This window comes from Lonchura striata, chromosome 2 (genome assembly GCF_050655825.1).
Source record: "Lonchura striata isolate lonStrDom1 chromosome 2, ASM5065582v1, whole genome shotgun sequence".
Taxonomy (NCBI): Eukaryota; Metazoa; Chordata; class Aves; order Passeriformes; family Estrildidae; genus Lonchura; species Lonchura striata.
The window spans coordinates 154609011-154627782 of record NC_140704.1 but is presented as its reverse complement, the minus strand read 5'-3'; the positions used below and the strand labels follow the sequence as shown (position 1 = coordinate 154627782).

At 47.2% G+C, this 18772-nt stretch overlaps 1 protein-coding gene across 16 annotated transcripts in view; it reads right to left on the bottom strand.

Annotated features, from left to right (window-relative positions):
- The window catches only part of ADGRB1 (adhesion G protein-coupled receptor B1), a 283024-nt gene that overhangs the window by 61934 nt on the left and 202318 nt on the right, over positions 1-18772 (bottom strand). For 10 of the 16 annotated variants that reach the window (XM_085572623.1, XM_085572625.1, XM_077781806.2 and 7 more), the window contains 2 exons: positions 5965-6068; positions 4742-4837 (listed from right to left, as the gene is read on the bottom strand). In XM_085572623.1, coding sequence (XP_085428749.1) covers positions 4742-4837; positions 5965-6068 — 200 coding nt within the window. The remainder of the gene's footprint in view (positions 1-4741; positions 4838-5964; positions 6069-18772) is intronic. The other 6 variants (XM_085572630.1, XM_085572628.1, XM_085572634.1 and 3 more) reach the window with 2 other exon arrangements.

Genomic DNA, 18772 nt, shown 5'->3' with positions numbered 1-18772 from the left:
GCCCAGACTTCCTGATTTCACTGGGCTCCACACAATGCTGGGCATCACCCGGACCCTGCTCCAGTTGTGACTGGAGGGTGCTGAGACCTTTGAATGCTTTGATTGTGTGAAGTAAAACTGAAATTTCCAGTCAGTAGCTGCTACAGGGCAGAAACAGAGATTTGGACTCTGTCCTGGTGGGAACGAGATGTAATAAATCTGTGTAGCAACACTAGGATTCCACTGCTATTAACATGAACTTCTGAAGTCTCCACTGGTCAGAAAAAGGTAAGAAATGAGTTGATAAATCTGCATTTTAATGTAAGGGCAGATAATCCAACTGTCTAAAGACTTTTTCACTCTTAAGCCCCCTTAAACCAACTCTCCTTTTCTGTGCTTCCCTTCACACCCTGAGAATTTATCTTGTTCTCCAGATCCCTGAACCTCCAAAGAATAAGATGTGGGTTGGCAATGGAAAGAATCAGAATAATTTAGGTTGGGGAAAAAAAAAAAAAACCCTCTCAAGTTTCCAGTCCAATCCTATGCCCAAAAAAAGACTGATTTCAAAGTCAGATCAGGTTTCTCATGGTCTCATCTGATTGAGATTTGAAAATCACCAGGAACAGAGATGCTACCACCTCTCTTGGCTGACTTATTACAGCACTAAACTGCTTAACTTAACTGCTCTCCTGGTGAAGGATTATTTTGCTTTAGATCCAGCTGGGTCTTTTCCTGCTGCAGCTGGTGCCTCTAGACCTTTCCCTGCCTACCTCTGCAAGTTGTCTGGCTTCTCCATGACTACTCTTTAACAGCCTCCTCTTCTCCATGTTTGTTCCCTTTGCCTCCTTTGACATTGTCCAGCTCCCTCAGCATCCACTGGACTTGCTGGGATGTGCTGGTATCTCTGCTCTTGGGGGGATCCAATACTGGGCACCTTTTCAAGGTGTGGCCTCAGGAGTGTCAAACATCATCCAGTTTGTTAAAGAAGACATTAAACAATGCTGGCCACTCTGCCAACCCTGACCAGTTCTTGATTAGGCCTCAAACTTTTGACCACTACCCTCAAATCCTGCAGGAATTTCATCCAGATAGAAAGCCACCAATCCAGTGAATAATTCCATGATCTGGATACAAAAATTTGGAGACTGTGTTAATGGCCTTGGTAATGTCAAAATCCACACCAGCTGCTTCTTCCCACTGTGCGTGTAAGCAGTCATCCCATCCCAAAAGGAAAATAGGGCAGCCAGGCACAACCTGTCCTCCACAAATCCTCACTGTCTATTCCCAATCGCTTCCCTGTCCATCATTTTGCCTGGAAATAACCTTTAGAGCTACTTGCTCTTTAATCATCCCAGGGGCCGTGTAGGCTGACCGGTCAGTTGTTCTCTGGATCCTCCTCCTTGCCCTTTTTAAAGGTGGGTGTAACATTTGCCTTCTCCCAGCCTTCAGGAAGCTCCCCAGGTGACAGAGAGTGGCTCCACAGTCACACCAAACACCTCCCTCAATGCATCCCATGGATCTGCAAACACCCAGAGAACTTAAACAGTCCTTGTTTCTCTTTTCCTTGGCAGTGGGGAGCGTTTTCTCCCCTGGATTCTGCCTCTGTGGAGGAATTTGGGTGCGTGGGAGCCAGCCTTGCCAGCAGAACATGGCAAAAAGCCACTGGGCACCTTCACCTTTTCAACTTCCTTATCCACTAGGCTGCTTGTCCCACTCAACACCATTTCCTGGGAAATCCTTTGGGGCTGATAAACCTCCAGAACCCGTTCTTGATGCCTTTCACATCCCTGACCACTTTCAAACACAGCTGACCATTCTAATTCAATCCTGCATTCCTGGGCAATTCTTCTAGAGTCCTCCTTGGTAGCCTGACCTGGATTCCAAACATTTCCTTGTTAAGTTTCTGCTCAGTCAGAATGCTAAGAAGACCTCCTGCCACGCTTGTTTTTTTCCTTCCGTTTCCTCTTCTCCAGCACAGGATGCTCCACAGAAAGAAATCACCATTCCTCTCCAGACCCTCTGGCTAAAGAAGTCAGGAATTTGTATCAGAGGGAGAACAAAACCCATAGAAATTGGTGGGTTTTGCCCAAAACCACATCTGCAGCAAAGACAGAGCTACTCCAGGGTGCTGCCTTGCTACCCCTCTACTGATACATGGATTCTGTCTACGTATAAAAATATGCTGTACTCAGCCACAAATCTGGGGAAAACTCACTGCTAATTTAGGGAACTTCTGCTCCAGCCTGTGCCCTACAATCACAGAATATCCTGAGTTGGAAGGGACACGGAAAGATCAGCAAGTCCAACTCCTGGCCTTGCACAGGACACCCCAACAATCCCACCCCTTGCCTCAGTGTGTGTCCAAACACTCCATGAGCTCTGGCATATTTGGTGCTGTGACCATTCCCAGGAGAGCCTGTTTTGTGCTAAACCACGCTCTGAATTAAGAAATATTTCCTGATACCCAACCCAACCCTCCTATCACAGCTCCAGCCATTCCCTCGGGTGTTGTCACTGGTCACCAGTGAGGATCCCCACAAGCTGTGTGAAGCCCTGCAGCAGCTGAGACAGATGGAAAAGGTGGGAAAAGCCCACAGTCTGTTTCTCTGCCCCCATTAGACTCCTCTCCTCTCCACAAACACTGAGTCACCGCTGCTTTCTCACCGTGTGTACACACATCCCTCTCCACACAGCCACTTACTCATCCCTGCCACCTCCCACCAGGGCCAGGAGTGCCTCAGCATCCCCAGCACAGGCAGAGCTCCTGGGTTTAAAGCAAGAGAGCTCATGGACAGCCACTCAATCAGTCCTCAGGAGTGAGAAAAGCTGGGGCTGCTCTCTTGCAGTGATGCAGCACTCACCCAGCTGCTGCCAGGGACAGAGCTCTGCCCTGCCCCACATGCTGATGGGCTGGTGGATGAGCTGCTCGATAGCAGGGATCGATTCCCATGCTATGGAAAGGTCACTGACTCCAGAGGCTGTTGAGCTGCAATGAGTTCAGGGATGGAAAACACATTGAGGCACTTCTGAAATGCCAGTGTGTCAAGGAGCGGCTTGAAAAGAGGTGTCATTTCACCCGTCCTGACCCCTGAGTGGTTTGGTTTCCCCCCCCAGTTTTTCATTTCCACGCCAGTTTTCAATTTTTTTCTCGCAATTCCCCCTCTTTTCCCACAGGGGTGGTGGAGCACGTGGCCCACACACAGATTGTGCCTCCAGCTGTGACCCAGGACAGTCAGTGCAGAGATGGAACAAGGTCACTCCACTTCTGTGGCCCACTGTGTCACTGACCCCTCTGTCGAGCCTGCTAATAAGACCAGAGATGCACCATCTGCAGCAGGGATTTTTGCAGCCATCTGTCTGCTGGGGACTGGAGTGAGGCCACCAACAGGCCACCAACAGCCGTCGAACAGAAACAACTTCCAGCTTCCAACGGGGCCGTGCCAAGTTGGCTGTGTCTGAAGCGATCACTTGCCTCAAAAAGCTCGTGCCATTCATGCCAGTGCCTGAGTAGGTGCCACCAAGGAGCAGCCTTTATTTGGGGGTTTTGAATGGAAAGAGGAGGGGAAATTAATTTCCTCCCTGATATGCAGCTCGAAGCTGGGATCACCTCCCTGTTACTCTGCCCCTCTTTTCTTTGCCGTGTTCCTCTCCCTCTTTCTCACCCTCCCTTCTTTTCTGGTTCCCATATACACAAACAAACCCTAGCTGGGCAAAATTCTGGGAAAGCTTCCAGATTGTCAGCCTCAGCGAGCTTATTCATCAGAAGTGTTTCATACTCAAGCTGGGTCTATGGATGCATGCTCCAGATGCCTTTGTCCAGAGCTCTGAATGGGAAATTTTCCGGCCAAAGCTCCACGAAACAGCTGAGCTCTGGTGAGTGCTCTCCACACAAGATCAGGCAGCAGGACATGAGGAGTTTTCTCTCCAGCATGGAGGAAAAGAACCACTTTGATGCTGCTCCTGTGTTTTAGAGACAACAATACTGCTGATTCCATTTCTAAGCACTCCTCCAGCTGCTGTCTATCAGAATATACAACATTTAGGGCAAAACAAAGTGGGAGCCAGGAGATAATGTCGAATACAAAGTTCCTGAGACCATTAATAGGAAAGCACATTCACGTCCAGCAGCTATGCCTAAAATAAAAAGGACACACAGAGCGCTCAGGGCTCAGCCACGGGAATGCTGTGAAGTTTGGAAAACATGAAAACATGATCTACAGAGAAGAAATGGAACAAACTCAGCGCACCAAAGAGAAATTCTAGAGATCACTTTATCATGCTTTACAAATATTTACACAGAAAGACTCAGGATAGAGAGCCCTTTAATCAAGATATAGCTGGTCTCAGGATCACTTGGAAATGGATGTCCATCCTTGGCTAGCTCAGAAATACCCATTCAAGCCTCCCTTAAACGTGTCCTCCCATTCCTGCTGATCGTTTTGGGCATAGGCATAAGGCAAAGAGTGGAATGAGAAATTAAACAGAACACATTTGAAACAGGTCAGGCAATTTACTGTCCTCAATAACAGTAAATATTGGAGGGGTAGGTGGGGAGCACAGTCCTGGAAAAAAATACATCAGGTTATTCCAAATGGCTCTGGCATGCTCCAAAAGGATTCAGCCTCATGTCTGAGCTTGGGCTTCAGATCCTGACCCTGTTTCTGATAGGAAAGAGAGGGTGAGGCTCGAACGCTTGCTCTTTAATCTTCTATCCTAACTTTCCACTTGATCCTGACACCAGTGACCCCAGTAAGTCACCTACCGGCGCTGCTCAGTGCCGCCCAGCCTGAGGAAAAGCAGGAGAGGACAAGGACTTGAGCACATCCAATGATACCCCAGGCACGGAAAAACCTGAGTTCTAGATAAACGTTATCATGATCAGTCTTCAGCTGCCAAAATTAACCAGCCACTATGCACTGTCACAGTATCAACAAAAAAAAAAAGATGCATTTTTGCTCAGTTTTTACTCTCTTGTTCCTTTCCTCTATCAAAGAAAAAGTTATCTCCATTCAATCTCTAAATGGAATTTACCCTTTCCTTCCTGCTGAGAAGAAGCACTGCACAAAATGAGAGCCTCACACTGATCCCTTCTCCCAAAAGGATCACCAATAATACCCAACTGTGCTCCCTGCAGCCACTCCATTTGGGTTTCACAGACATTCACCTGGCTCTGATTTGTCTTTGCTTGGCCTCGAGCCATGAAGGTCTCAGCGTGTTTGCCATGGATTTAGGAGAGACATGGATCTCGCAGGATAAACCCAGACCTTGTTCAAGGCAATACAGGGAGAAAATCCCTTGCACACCTCGGGTCCTCCAGCTTAGAGTCACCAGAATGTATCTAACAGGGGCATGGGCCAATTGTTCATCAAAACTTTGCTTCAAAATCCCTTCAGCCTCCATAAATGACACAATTTTAGGTTCCACCTGACCTGTGTACAGGAGCTGTCAGCAATGGGATGTACTGAGGGATCCCATATGCATCTGAAGCTGAAGGCAAAAAGTAGCTAAAAGGTTGGGGAGTTATTTAGATGATTTAAGGTTGAACGTTCTTAAGCTCCTGAAAAGTTCTGTCAGATCTTCAGGCCAGATGTTTTCATGGCAGGTCATGGAGGTTTGGATGTTCCCAAAGAATTACCTTGCAGCAGCATTTGCCTGCCAAGAGGCTGTGCGTGTCCACCTCGCCTCTGACAAGGTTTCCTGGGGTACACAAAGGCATCGAAACCAGCACGAGGCTTTTGGAAATGGAACAATGTCCCTACATGAGGGCATGGCACTAATTTCACTCTGCTAATTTCTCTGGCACTGAAAGGAGAGAATAATGCCAGCTAAGCCACCAGGATGACTTTCTGCAGGGCCCACTCATTCCCAAACAATTCCTCCTCAAGCACCAGACACCCAAAACCACAGAGCAAACATTCCAGGATCCATGTAGGTTAAAAGACAGTTACTTTCCCCAAAAAGAAGAGAAGAGAATGAAAACCATACCTCCAAACAGAGACATAAATGATAATCAACAGCAAAAGCGTCAGCGAGGATACTCCACAGCCTACAATTAACGTGACAGAAGGGACCAGCACCTTTTCCATGTTCTGAAAGAGAGAAAGTGAGACATTAAAAAATAAGTTCAGCCAGTTCTACCATGAAAATTCCATGGCAAGAACTTCCCTGTTTGCTGGTGCGTCCACTCAGCTGACCTTCACATCACACTGTGCATACAAACAAACAGGGAAGGAGACCAGGATCTGTTTCTCCTTGACCCAGTCTTTTTTGTTTTGGTCCTGATTCTGCTCCCACAAACCAGTGCCAAGCCTGGGTAACAATTCTGATATCCAGGGAAGGCAGGCATGTGAAAGGTGTTATGAGAGGAGGATCAGGCTCTTCACATCCAGTGTGAGAGTGGGAAGATAATTAATGAAGCAATAACAGAACAATTACAAACGAGATCTTCTGGGACGGCGGTGATGAAGGGTGGAGGATGAAAAGAAGGTGAAAATTTTCCACCAACCACAAACATTCATCTGGAAAAGGATGAAATGAAGCAAGGGAAGAAAAAAACAAAATGTGTATCCTCCCCAGGGATCTACCATCCATCAATTCACTGCTCCTACACCATTACACAAGGCATTTTTTTCATAGAAGGGGATCACACAGGCTGGAAAACCTGGTGTGGAATGGTTCTTTTTTCCTGACAATACAAAAGAATATCAGCTCTTGCAACATCAAGAGCAAACACACACCGTAACCTCTCTAATGGTGCTGTCTGCATCCTGTGCCTGTAACTACCCAACATCTGCCACACTGATGTCACTGAACTCGCCCTGTCCTCAGCGAGGAGCGAGGAGCTCAATCCCACTTGGCTCTCTCTGCTGCAGGCATTTTTTTTTCCCCCCCGGTACTTTTCTTATTTCCACATCAGTGAACTCTGCTGGCAGGAAGGCAGAGAGAGGCAGAGCCCCACGCAGAACAGACACCCAAGAACCCGATTTTTAGGGTCACACCGTTTGCAGAGGACAGGGAGCCCAGTCAAGGTTGTCATCAGATTGGCACAGCACCAGCACCTCACACTCCACTCATGGAGATGAGATGGTTTCTGACACAGCAAGGGCTTAGCACAGGAGATAAAATAAAAAAAAGGAAAGTAAATTATGCATGATTTTGGGAATGAAACAGGCAGTCCTCTAAGGACTTGACTACACCGTTTTTTTGGCAGGCATGAGGCTGCTCAGCCTGAACCTCCAGTCAGAGGGATGCCATGGAGCTGAGGCTACAGCAGCTCTGTTCCAGGCTACTGAGGCCTCTGTGAAGTGAAACACATCAGGCAGGGCTGGATTTAAATGGAGCCTGGCCAGCTCAGCACATGGCCAAACCAAACCTGTGTCCACTTACTCAAGGCCCATAGTCACTACAGGGTTACTCCACAAAAATATATGAATAATCCTGATACACAGAGGTCAGACCTGAAGCGTCCCTGAATTTTTGAGGGCTGGGGAAAATCCTCCTTATTTGCTTATTTTGGACACTTCTCACAGCTGAGGGGAATTAATGAGGAACAAAACCTTCACCATGCCACTGCGAGGAACCCTGCAGCAGCTACTGGGAAGGATGGAACAAGAACTAGTGACAGACTGCAGAAGCCTAGAAAATAAGGGGATTAATGTGAATGTCTCAAACATGGTGGTCATGAAGCCAACCAAGGATTGTTGGTAATAACACACTGAAGAACACGGTGTGGTTGGAGAAGGGGCCATGCACAGGTAGGGCAGCACTTTTCTGGGAAAAAAAATCCTTGTTCTGACACCTGGAGATCAGCACAACTCAGCACAGTGCAGGCAAAGGAATAAGGTGGAGAATTGGGCATGAATTATAGGGTGGAACAAGACCACCCAAGATCCCTGAAGGCTCCAACCCACTTCCAGAAAGGTCTAGAAGAAGAGGCTGTGCATGACAACTGATTTGCATGAAAAGAGAAAGACTTCTCTCCAAAGCAGAGAAAAGATCTATAAAAAGGTACTGCCTGGGCCCATGGACACCCCATCAGCTGGATCAATGCTGGAGCCAGCACTGGTGATTTCTCTTTCTCCCTTTCCTTGTGTCTCCTTTGTTTCTGTCTCCCCCTCTTTAACCCATCTCCTTTTTCCCTTCCAGTCTACCCCTTTATCCAAAACCCACCGTATCAGGGACTAACATAACCATTCCCACCTGAAATTCACTTATAAAACTTGGGACTCCTCTGACTTCTGCCATTCTTTTTGATCAAAAATTTTGGGTGCTTCTTTCCCCTTAAGGGTGGGATGTCTCACACAGTCAATGGCTTGAGCACCCAGCTGGCACCTAAAGGAGTACAGGCGGTCTGAGGGATCTGCACTGGGTGCAGACCAGATACAGACACAAAACCTGAGCTTCACCAATCCCTCCTGCATCTCCCTCTGCCTTTACATTCCCAAAATACTCATGAAAGAGATGTTTCAGCTCACCTGTGGATTCTTTCCCTAAACTTTTACAGAGACTTGGGTCACTGTGATTTTTTTTACATCAACTCCTATGACTGTGCTCCCACCCTGAGAATTTACTCCTGCGAAATATTCATGCAAGGTTAGAAGCATTTTTTTGGGAATGAGGTAAACATAAATTTCAATTAAAATATCCACACTTTGATTTTGTTTTCCATCAGACAAAATTGGATTTGGACATTATTCAGGCAGGGTGAGTGCTGATACTGCATATTTTGCTCCTTACAAATTGAAATGTGGAAAAAAGACTGATTTTGTCAGGTAGGGTGTGGCAGAGATGGATGCAACGTCCTGTAGGAAGCCTCAGCTTTGTTTCTCCCCCCTGCAGAATCCTGGTGGACAACAGCCTGTCCCACTGCAGAGGTGCATGGTTGTGACAAAAGCACTGTGGAACACAAGACACTCAGCCACGGATGGCTCCTTGCTCCAAACTCTTTCCCAAGCCTTTCCCTCTCCCTGCTCTGCCCTTACGGCAATTTGAGTTCACATCGCACAAACGGTGGCCTGGGATGAGCATCGATTGTGACATTTGATTTAAGTAGGTCTCATTTCACTGACTTTTCATGGGTAACTGGATAAAAGTGGAGGAGGAGCTCCATTAAAGCAAAGAAAGCCCGACATGTAACTCATTCCTGAACCATCGAGGCTCACCGAGGGAATGGAGTTTGGTTTTTAAGAGATGAGCAGGCTGCATCCCTAAATCCCAACCCTGCAACCCCAGCTGCCCTCCCTTCCACATCCTCCCCGAGATCCCTCCGACCCAAAAGGCCTCAGGTTCTCTCACTGCCTTCCACACCCACTGTCCCACATCATATAACCCTCTTCTAGATCCTGCAGCTAATTAAGGATCTTGCACATGTACTGGATCATTCCTAGCTCAGATGTTTGCTCCTAGACAAGGCATCACACAAATGATGGCTGGCCAAGCTTAAGTCAGGCTCTAAGGTAATAACTGATGTCAATCTGCAGCCCATCCCCCAGAAAGACTCTGATCTGCACCTCCTGCTTCGTCCTAAAAATTTTCACAAACCCCATGTCTAGAAGACAGGCTTTTGCTGAAGAGATGCCATGAAGCTCATCCCTCCATCCTACAGGAAAGGAAGGATTGGTCCAGTCCTGATGGGATTTTTCTTGACATCAGGAAGGGCAACAACCACAAAAACCACTGGCTGCAGGAAGAAGAGGAGCTTGCTCCTTTGGGAATATTCAGATAATTAGGGTTGGAAAAGACCTTTAAGATCAGCAAGTCCAACCATCAACCCAACACCACCACCATGTTCACCACTACACCATGTCCTCTCCCAAGTGCCACATCCACATTTTTTGATCACCTCCAGGGATAGCAAATCTGCTATTTCCTTGTTTCAATACTTTACCACCTTTTCCATGAAGAAATTTTTTCTAATATCCAATCTAAACCTCCCCTGGTAAAACTTGAGGCCATTTACCATTATCTTAAGCAAATCCTAAATACTTAGGCCTCAATATCTTAGAATTCTGCTTTCTTCCTTCATTATTAAGGTTTCTTTGTCCTTCCCTCATTCTTTCTCTATCCACCACATATTTTGTTCAGCAAACAAATCATAATTTGTTTATTTTTTCTGACTAATTAAACCCTCTGACAGAAGGTGGTCAGATGCTGCAGGATCTCAGCCTTGTGAGGGAAATTTCCTTAAAGAAGGAAAAATGGGGAAATCAAGGTTGGTTTAAAAAATAAAGATGCTACCAACAGAAAAATGTCAAGGTAAGAGAATGAACCGCCCTGTGGCATTTTCCCAGCACCACAGCTGAAGAAAAAATTGGTTGTTTGCAGAAGACAGGGCAGGAATAGGATTCCTGCCTGCCTGGACTGGAGGTGGTCCCAGGAAGGAACTGAGAGGGGCCATCCAAAAACTCCCTGAAACACAGAAAACAACTGTGCCTGTTTGGAGCTGGAAATAAAACTTTTCCCTGGGCCAGTGGGGAACAGAGCAGGTTGTTCTGAGTCGCAAGGGCTGCGATTCTGTCACCAGGCATGGCAGGGGAGGAGGGAGGCAATCAATGACATCAGCCAGGATGGAAATAACGAGCGCTGCTGCCCGGGGCCACTCGCTGTCCTGCACCTCATCGCTCTGCCTGGCAGGCCAGAAGGACGCTCTCCTTTCCTTTACAATTTCACCTTGCTTCCTTCTTTTTCCTTCTCTTCCTTTCTCCCTAATTTTTGCTCTCCTTTGTCTTCTCTGTCTCCTTTCCTTTGGCTATTTCCCATGGCGTAATCTGCCTTTTCTTCTTGCTCTTAATGCATTTTTCCGGCTCTCCCCCTTTCAAATTCTCTGAATTTCTCCCTTTCCTTCTCTGGCTTTCTACAGAACGCTGTGAAAAGCGACTCGATTTGAGTTGTGCTTTTTCCATTACCCTGCTCTGGCTCCAGGGTCAAACAGGCTCCAATTAGAACAAAGTATTTCTTAATGCTGTGCAGTTTGCCCCAGACCTTACAACCAAGCTGTTCTTTCTGCTTTTTCCATCCTTTATTCCAAGAAAGGCTTGAACAAAGTCTTTATAGGCACAACATCACACCAATAAAATCACCGAAAAATTAAACCGTTTATTCTGCTCTGAAATTAAACACAGGCACACGAGTCCGGAATCTGGGGGGTGGGGGGGGGGGCTGGGCTTTGTTTGGTTTTAGAAATTTGTTTGCTATTCATAATAGTTGCCTTGAGCCTGACTTCCTGAACATTTCAAATTAAAGATTCATGAAGTCAGAGCTCTGGTTGCAAGGGACATCTCCAGCTTTACAACCCAATTTGCTGCTTGGAGCAAGACCAGCACTAACATCAGGTGAGGCCGGTGATGACTTTGTCTGGATTTGGGAATTCTCCAAGATGGAGCTCCCATCCCACAGGTGCCCATTCCAGAGACACAATTCTGTTGGTGACAGGGCTTTTTCTGAGGTCACACAAAGGGAAGTTTAGATTGGCTCTAGATCAGGAAGAACTTTTTCACTGAAAAGCATTGGAACAGGCTGCTCAGGGCAGTGGTGGAACCTGCATCCCAGGAGGTGTTAAGGAAATGTCTGGATATTGCACTTAGGGATGTGGTTTAGCCATGAACGTGGTGTTACCAGATTAATGCTTGGACTCACTGTCTTGGAGATTTTTTTCTCAACCTAAATTATTCCACGCACCTCCCGAGCTACAATTTTGTCTCTTACCCCTTGTTAAACCACCAGGCACAAACCAGAGGAATTTGGTTTTATAATTTTTGTAACTGTCCCACAGGCTGTGACCAGAGTGCCCTTTACATCTTTGCAAGACCAAGCAAGTCCCTCTCCCTCCCCTCACAGGTCAGGGGCTCAAAGCAACCAGGCTCATTCCACTCTCCTGACACAGAACTGGACCAGCTGAGTGGGATTTACTCCAAGAATTGCAAGGGAATGGTTCTGCTGTGCCACTGGCCCAAAGGCTTTTTATGACTCCTGTGAAGTTTTATTTAAGCCACACTGTATTGATTTCACTGCTGGTTGGACAACTCTTGTCAAAGCAGGGAGAGAGGTGGTAACATTGCTGGAAAATAATGCTTTTAGCAGGGCTTACAGAAGCAAACAGCTTCCAGAACAGAAGATGTGCTGGAGAAAACAACTCAGGAGGGTTGAGTGTCCAACAGGTAAATGTGCTCTTTTCAGCTGCCAAAAAACCACTGATTTTTTTTTAATCCCCGATTTGGTCAGATTCAGGATTTCTCGCCCAGGCCCTGTGTATATCACATTTATGCTTTGTTGGGATGGGAAATTTCCATGTACCCTGGGCGTGCTCAAGGGAAAGCTCAGTTTTCTCTCCCTGGCCCAACAATTTCCTGCAGTGATTCCAACAAAGGGAGAGAGGGAGAGCAGGACACAAGCACTTCCTGGTGGATGTCAGGATTGGGCCAGGGCTGAAAGGAGATTTTTTGGTGGGTCAGCCTTGTCAGAGGTCTATAGAGTTCACCCAACTCAAAGCAGATGAGCACTGAGAAAGGACCAAAATATTCCTTTTTTCCCATAGAATCACAGAATAGTTTGGGTTGGAAGGGACCTTTGAAATCATCTAATTCCAACTCCCTGCCATGGGCAGGGACACCTTCCACTATCCCAGGTTGTTCCAAGCCTCATCCAGCCTGGCCTTGAATACTTCCAGGGATGGGGCAACCACAGCTTCTCTGGGCAACCTGTGCCAGGACTTCAGCACTCTCACAGTAAAAGGTCCTTCCCAATATTTAATATAATCCTACCCTCTTTCAGTTTCAGCCATTCCCCCTCATCCTCATTCCATGGCAGCAATGGCAATGTCCAACAACCCAAAATACAATCCCATACTGGCTGCTAAAGTTAACTCTATCCTGAATTAAACCTGTAGAAAAGTCTTTCTCTAACTTTCTTCTAATACTTCACATATTAAAAAATAAAAAAAAGGTCTCCCCAAAGCCTTCTCCTCTCCATCATTTAATCTCTGAGAAGGGCTTTTAGGTCCCTGCATGAAGATCACTTACAGGCATCATTAATAAATCATCCTTTCACACCTTCTTTCTGGAAGACGTGACACCTGCCCAGCTCAGACCCTGCCACTGCAAGCCAGGTCCAGAGGATTTCCACCTCGCTTTGCTTCCCTCCTATCAAAACCACAGACTGCCCACGTCAAAGCTAATAGTCACCCATTATCAGGAACACAGCTGTGGAGCTCACGGCTCCTTTTATGTTATTTGGCCAGTCTAACAGGCAATTCTGTGTAATTACAGCACACAAAATTCACCCAGAGAGACATTTTAACACGCTACTATTTATTAACTATCACTAACTCTTCAGTGGGTATTGAGTCCTCTCACAAGATATAACGTGACAATTTGCTTTTAGTCAACAGCTTTGGAGAAGTTTTCAGGGCAGAGGAGTGGTCACTCAGCCTCTCCTTAATGGGAATTGTCAGGATAATTTCCTCCAGGCTAGCAGGGGGATTACAGGAGTTAACAGTGGGCATTATGTACCTGCCAGTCAGCAATGCTCACTGCCAGGCTGGAACTCCCAGGCTGCTCTCCCAGTGCCTCAATGTCCAGTCCTGATGTCAAGGATGGATGGATCAGGCCCATATTGATGCTGAGGATCGCTCTCCTCCTCACCAGACAGCTGTTCCCAAATGTTTTCACCTTTCACTCTTTTAAACTCAAAGAGTGTTTCATTCTTTAAAACACTCAGAGCTTTATTCGCTTTGTTTGTTTCTTTCCGACTGCACCTCGCTCAGCCAAGCTACTGAAATCCCGGTTTTGTGGAGCTCTGATGAAGATCCTTGAGCCACCCTGCATCCCTCTGCCAGCCGTGGGCTGGGAAGCAGCGTGAGGAGCCAGGGGACACCAGGGAGGAGAGCTGGGTCTGCTCCCAGCTCACCCACAGGTCAGCTCTGGACACACAGCTCCATCACTTAAGCCAATCTTTTCAAAGGGCTCTCAGCTGATCTGATTTAGGTGGCAAACACTGGCTTTATCTTCTCAGAGGCCTATTTTGATCCCCTGGACATGGAAGGGAATAATACTGTCCATCCATGTCTTTTCCAAAGCTTAATTCAGCTTAGATTCCTGCCGTGGGCAAATGCTTTTGGGAGGATTCCTAGGGCTGTGTCACAACAATCAAGCACCAGCACCTTATTCTCTGCTGCTGGAGACCTATTGGGAAGGATGGAGGAGAAACAGGAGAGAGCTTTTGGCTTAACTCTTTGTGAGCTGGTCAGATGTTATGTCTGGGTTTTAAACCTTTGCTTTGCATGCATATGGAAAAATCATTCTGTTCCAGCCTTTCACTTTAAAGCACAGAGAAAAGAAATAAAACCATTTTCAACAATGAAGCTGGCAATAATATAAATGGCCAATTCCTCCATGGGCAGGAGCTCTTTGCCTCTGAGAAAACAGGGGCACAAGTGAACTTTAATCTCGTGCAGCAGCACTGACACAGGCACTGCGGGAAAAAGCAGACCTCAATCTCCCCGTGTCAGCCCTGGAAAATCAAATGATATAGGACCCACTCCACTGCCCTGAGATGAAGTGGTACAATGCAGATATTCACACAAACATTCAAAGCAGAGGGGACTTGTCCATACCACTCAGTGCAACATTAATTCTCTAAAACTCCTTGAAATGAGGTTGTGCTGAGGTGAGGGTCAGCTGCTTCTCCCAGGCAAATAATGATAAGGCAAGGGAAAATGGTTTCAAGATGCACCAGGAGAGGTTAAATTTGGATATTAGGAAAAATTTCTCTGTTGAAAGAGTGGTTAAGCATTGGGACAGGCTCCGCATGGAAGTGATGGAGTCACTATCCCTGGAAATGTTTTAAAAAAAAACAAATCAGGAGTAGATGTGGCACTCTGAGATATGTTTATGGGGCGTGGTGGGATTCAGTTGAAGGTTGGACTTGATGATCTTGGAGGTCTTTTCTAACCTGAACACTTCTGTGATTCAATGTCCTGAACACTGCTGGTTGCCACAAGCTAAGACACATCCAGAGATCATTATAAAAATTAAATATTAGGGACAATTACAGGAGCTGCTAGAGCTGCTCCTGTTCTGGAGCTGCCTCTGCCATGGAACTTACAATTATTATCATTATCATAATAATCATTGTTACTACTACCACTATTGCCATTACTGGCATTATTTTACCATAGGGACATATGCTCTGTAACTACTTTAAAAATGAGTCTTCTTTCCTGCACTCTCCTGCTTGGAATTGCCCTTTCCTTCTGCTACATAGAGAACAACCCGTTCAGATTCCATAACTGACTTGGAAGCTCACTGCCCTCATCCCTTGCAGCTTCCCAGCTGAGCACCTTGCAGGAAAATGTGGTAAGATTTACACATAGCTAAAATAAAATAAGTCCACAGCAGACTGGGAATGGAAAATGAGAGTAGAATCCAGACTGTGTTTATCCTGATTTAAGCAGTATTTTGGTTCCCTGCCAGGCGACAGCATTTTACCAAATTACTCCAAACTAGCCCGCTGTTTGTTTTACACTATCAGTGGTGTGCTGAAGAGTGGTGCCAGAGCAGCAGCTCTCCCCACAGCATGGGCAGAACGTTCCTTCCCCATTCCCCTGCATCCTGCCCTTTGGAAAGACCCATCTGAGGAGTGGGGAACACCTGAGGTCTCGGTGTCTGCAGGATGGCTCCTGCCCAAGATGCTCAGATCACCTATCTGCTGACCATCACGGAGAGCAGATTTCCTTTTGCTCTCCAAAAGAGAGAGCAAAAAATTTTTTCCACTTTCTTTCTCCCCCTGACTGTTGAAGAGCAGTCCTTAAGGAAAACCTTCCTCCAAAGCACAAGGAATTTGTGCAAAGACTGCACAAGCCACGCCTGAAACATCTCTTAAAACCTGCCTTTATCCAGGACCCTTTAATTCAGAGAATCATAGAATATCCTGAGTTGGAAGGGACCCAGTGGGATCATCAGGTCCAGCTCCGGGCCCTGCACAGGACACCCCAACAATTCCACCTGGTGCCTGTCCAGATTCACTGTTCAAACACTCCTTGAGCTCTGTCAGTCTCGGGGCCATGACCATTCCCTGGGGAGCCTGTTCCAGTGCCCACCAACCCCCTGGATGAAGAATTTTTTCCTGATATCCATCCTAACCCTCCCCTGACACAGCTCTGGCCATTTCCTCAGGTCCTACCACTGTCACAGAGAGATGAAATTGGTGCTGCTCCTCTGCTTTCCCTCATGAGGCTGCAGACCCTGATGAAGTGTCCCCTCAGTTTTTTTCTTTTCCAGGCTGAACAAACTTTAATTATGACTTGCAGATGCTCCCATCCCTCACTGTTCCATCACTGAAGATCCCTGCCCTGACAATGGCTCCTGACCCAAAATAAGGCTGAACCAACAACCTTGGAGTAAAACATGCCCAGCTCACTGCCAGTCCTCAGAGGCTTTCAGGGCTAAGAAAAGAAGATGAAGGGATTTCAGCCATTTGGGTTATTCTGCTGTTATGAGGATCATGGCAGCTTTATCCCATTCCAATCTGAGGAGCCCCTGGGACCCAGCATGTTTCCATCCCCAGCTGATCACCAGGGAATCACTGGTGCAAATCCATGGAGCAGAGATCTCCAAGCAGCCCTCGAGGAATCAGCTTCCAACCCCCAACTCATTCACCGCTGAGTGATTGGAAAGCGAAGCTGCAACAGCCCCTGGATTTACAGCTGTACTGAGCTGATACAAACAAAATCAAAAGTGGCCCCAGCAGTCAGATATTCCCCACCTGGGGAGATGCTGGCATGATTGCCATGTTTAAAAAGAGGAAAAAGAACCATTCGTCATGGAAAATGAAAGCATTGTCTCACTTGTGGGAAAAGAGTGGAGTCATTTTGCTTTCACAGATTTATTGACTATATTCTGTATATTCCTGTGGTGAGCAGGGCAGGTAGGCAGCGAGCAATGGAGCTGCAGGCTGAGTTTTGGCTGGCTGTTATCACACCCAGCACAGTATCAGTTGCTTCATAAGACACTCCTCACATTTAGAGGGACATTTTGAGCTCAAATATACTCCCAATTACAACTCTGACATTACTTTTCCACACGTATTGCCCATTTTTGCTTAAAGATTACCAAAATCTCTCCAGCAGGTTTATCCACCCAGCAATTACTTGACAGCAAAAGTATGAAGGGCACAAACCTTTCATAAACTGCTTCAATTTGGGATTAAATGAACATAATAATAATGTCTTACCCATTTCCTACTGCATGGCAATTTAAGGGCAACCTCAGCCTTTCTGCAGGGCATAAAGGGCTCAGAGGTGAAGCAGATTGTCAAATTTACCTAAAAGAATTGCTTTTCCAGGTCAGAGCACAACGGAGATGGGTGCAGAATAATAGAAGAAAGACAAGCAACACTCAACAGTTCGCCTGACTCTTTGAACGCACCGTGCTCAGTCCCTGAAGTGTTTTGAAAAGGAAGATAATCTCATTTAGCACTAATTCTGACTCCCACCCCATGAGCCCATGAAACCCAGCCTCCAGCACCCACTCGTTACCATTTTCAAACAAGCCCCTTTGTGATGCTCCCACGCCGTCCTCCTGCCTCGGGAGAAGCTCCCCGAGCACCCAGAGCTTCAAAACCTCTCGTGTGGAGCCCGGCCTGGTGCAGTGCCCACACCCAACCCTGGCAGATGTGACCACCTCACCATGACTAACAACCTTGTGCTGTTTACACGGGCCCCCACGCCCGCCCCCATCCCGGCATCCTGGGCTTCCGGATGGAAAATTCAGCCGAATTTCCCACACTGCAGGGTCAGGGCGGCTTTGTGGCTCAGCGCTGAGCAGGCTGAAGTGGTGCTCTCACAGCTGAAGCCTCCCGGGCGCCACGGACTGCAGGTTGTAAATATGAGATGACAAGTGGATCGACAGCTACAGGTGAAAGTGGGAAGTTGTGGACAGGCTCGGTGATTTTTGGCTTTCCCACCTGCTTCCAGCCCACTCCTCCCCCTCCCACCAATGTGCTGCCCCTCTGCCATGTTCCTCTCTTTATACACAGCAAGGCACAGACACCAAGGGGATCTACATCACAGAATTCCAGGTAAGAGAGTGGAAAACACCTGTCAAGCTCAGCTCACGCCTCAGCCTGATGCAAAACCATCAAAACCACCCCCAGCCTCTTCAAGAAAACCTTTGCTGATGGAGTCTGGGCTCTTGACTATCCCTGCAGTCAGAAGGTTTTCCCTTGTGCCTGAATTAAATCTCTCACTCTGCAAATTGAGCCCAATCCCCAGCAGACACAGAAAGCAGATTATTCCCTCTCCACAGCCACCTTCAACCCGTTTGAAGATTATCATCCTCTTTCCCCTCAGCCTTTTTCTTTGAGGGAAGAGGCAAAATGTCTCACAGAGCTCAGCCATCAGTGTGGAGGCACCACACCAAGCATCTCTGACACATTGTCCTCTCCCACACGCCCTCCCACACTCTGGGCCATGCCAGTCATCCTGCCTGGACCCAGAGCAGAGCAATCCCAGGCAGGTAACACTCACGCACTTGGTTCATATTTCTGGCCCTCAAATCTGCTCACAGGCAAGGCTGAGCGCTGCTTTCCGAGCTCTTAGGAAAGGGGAAAGTGGGAATTGGGAACACCCTGGTGTCCTGGCTGAAATCCACACCTCCTTAGCAGAGCAGCAAGCTGTGGCAGGGTAACAGGGCAGCCGTCACACTTGCTAAGCTGCCTTCATGGCAACAAGCCATTAAGCACTGCAGCTCAGAATAAGCACCAAACCCCCCAGGAATGCCTGGACATGCAGCATCCCGGG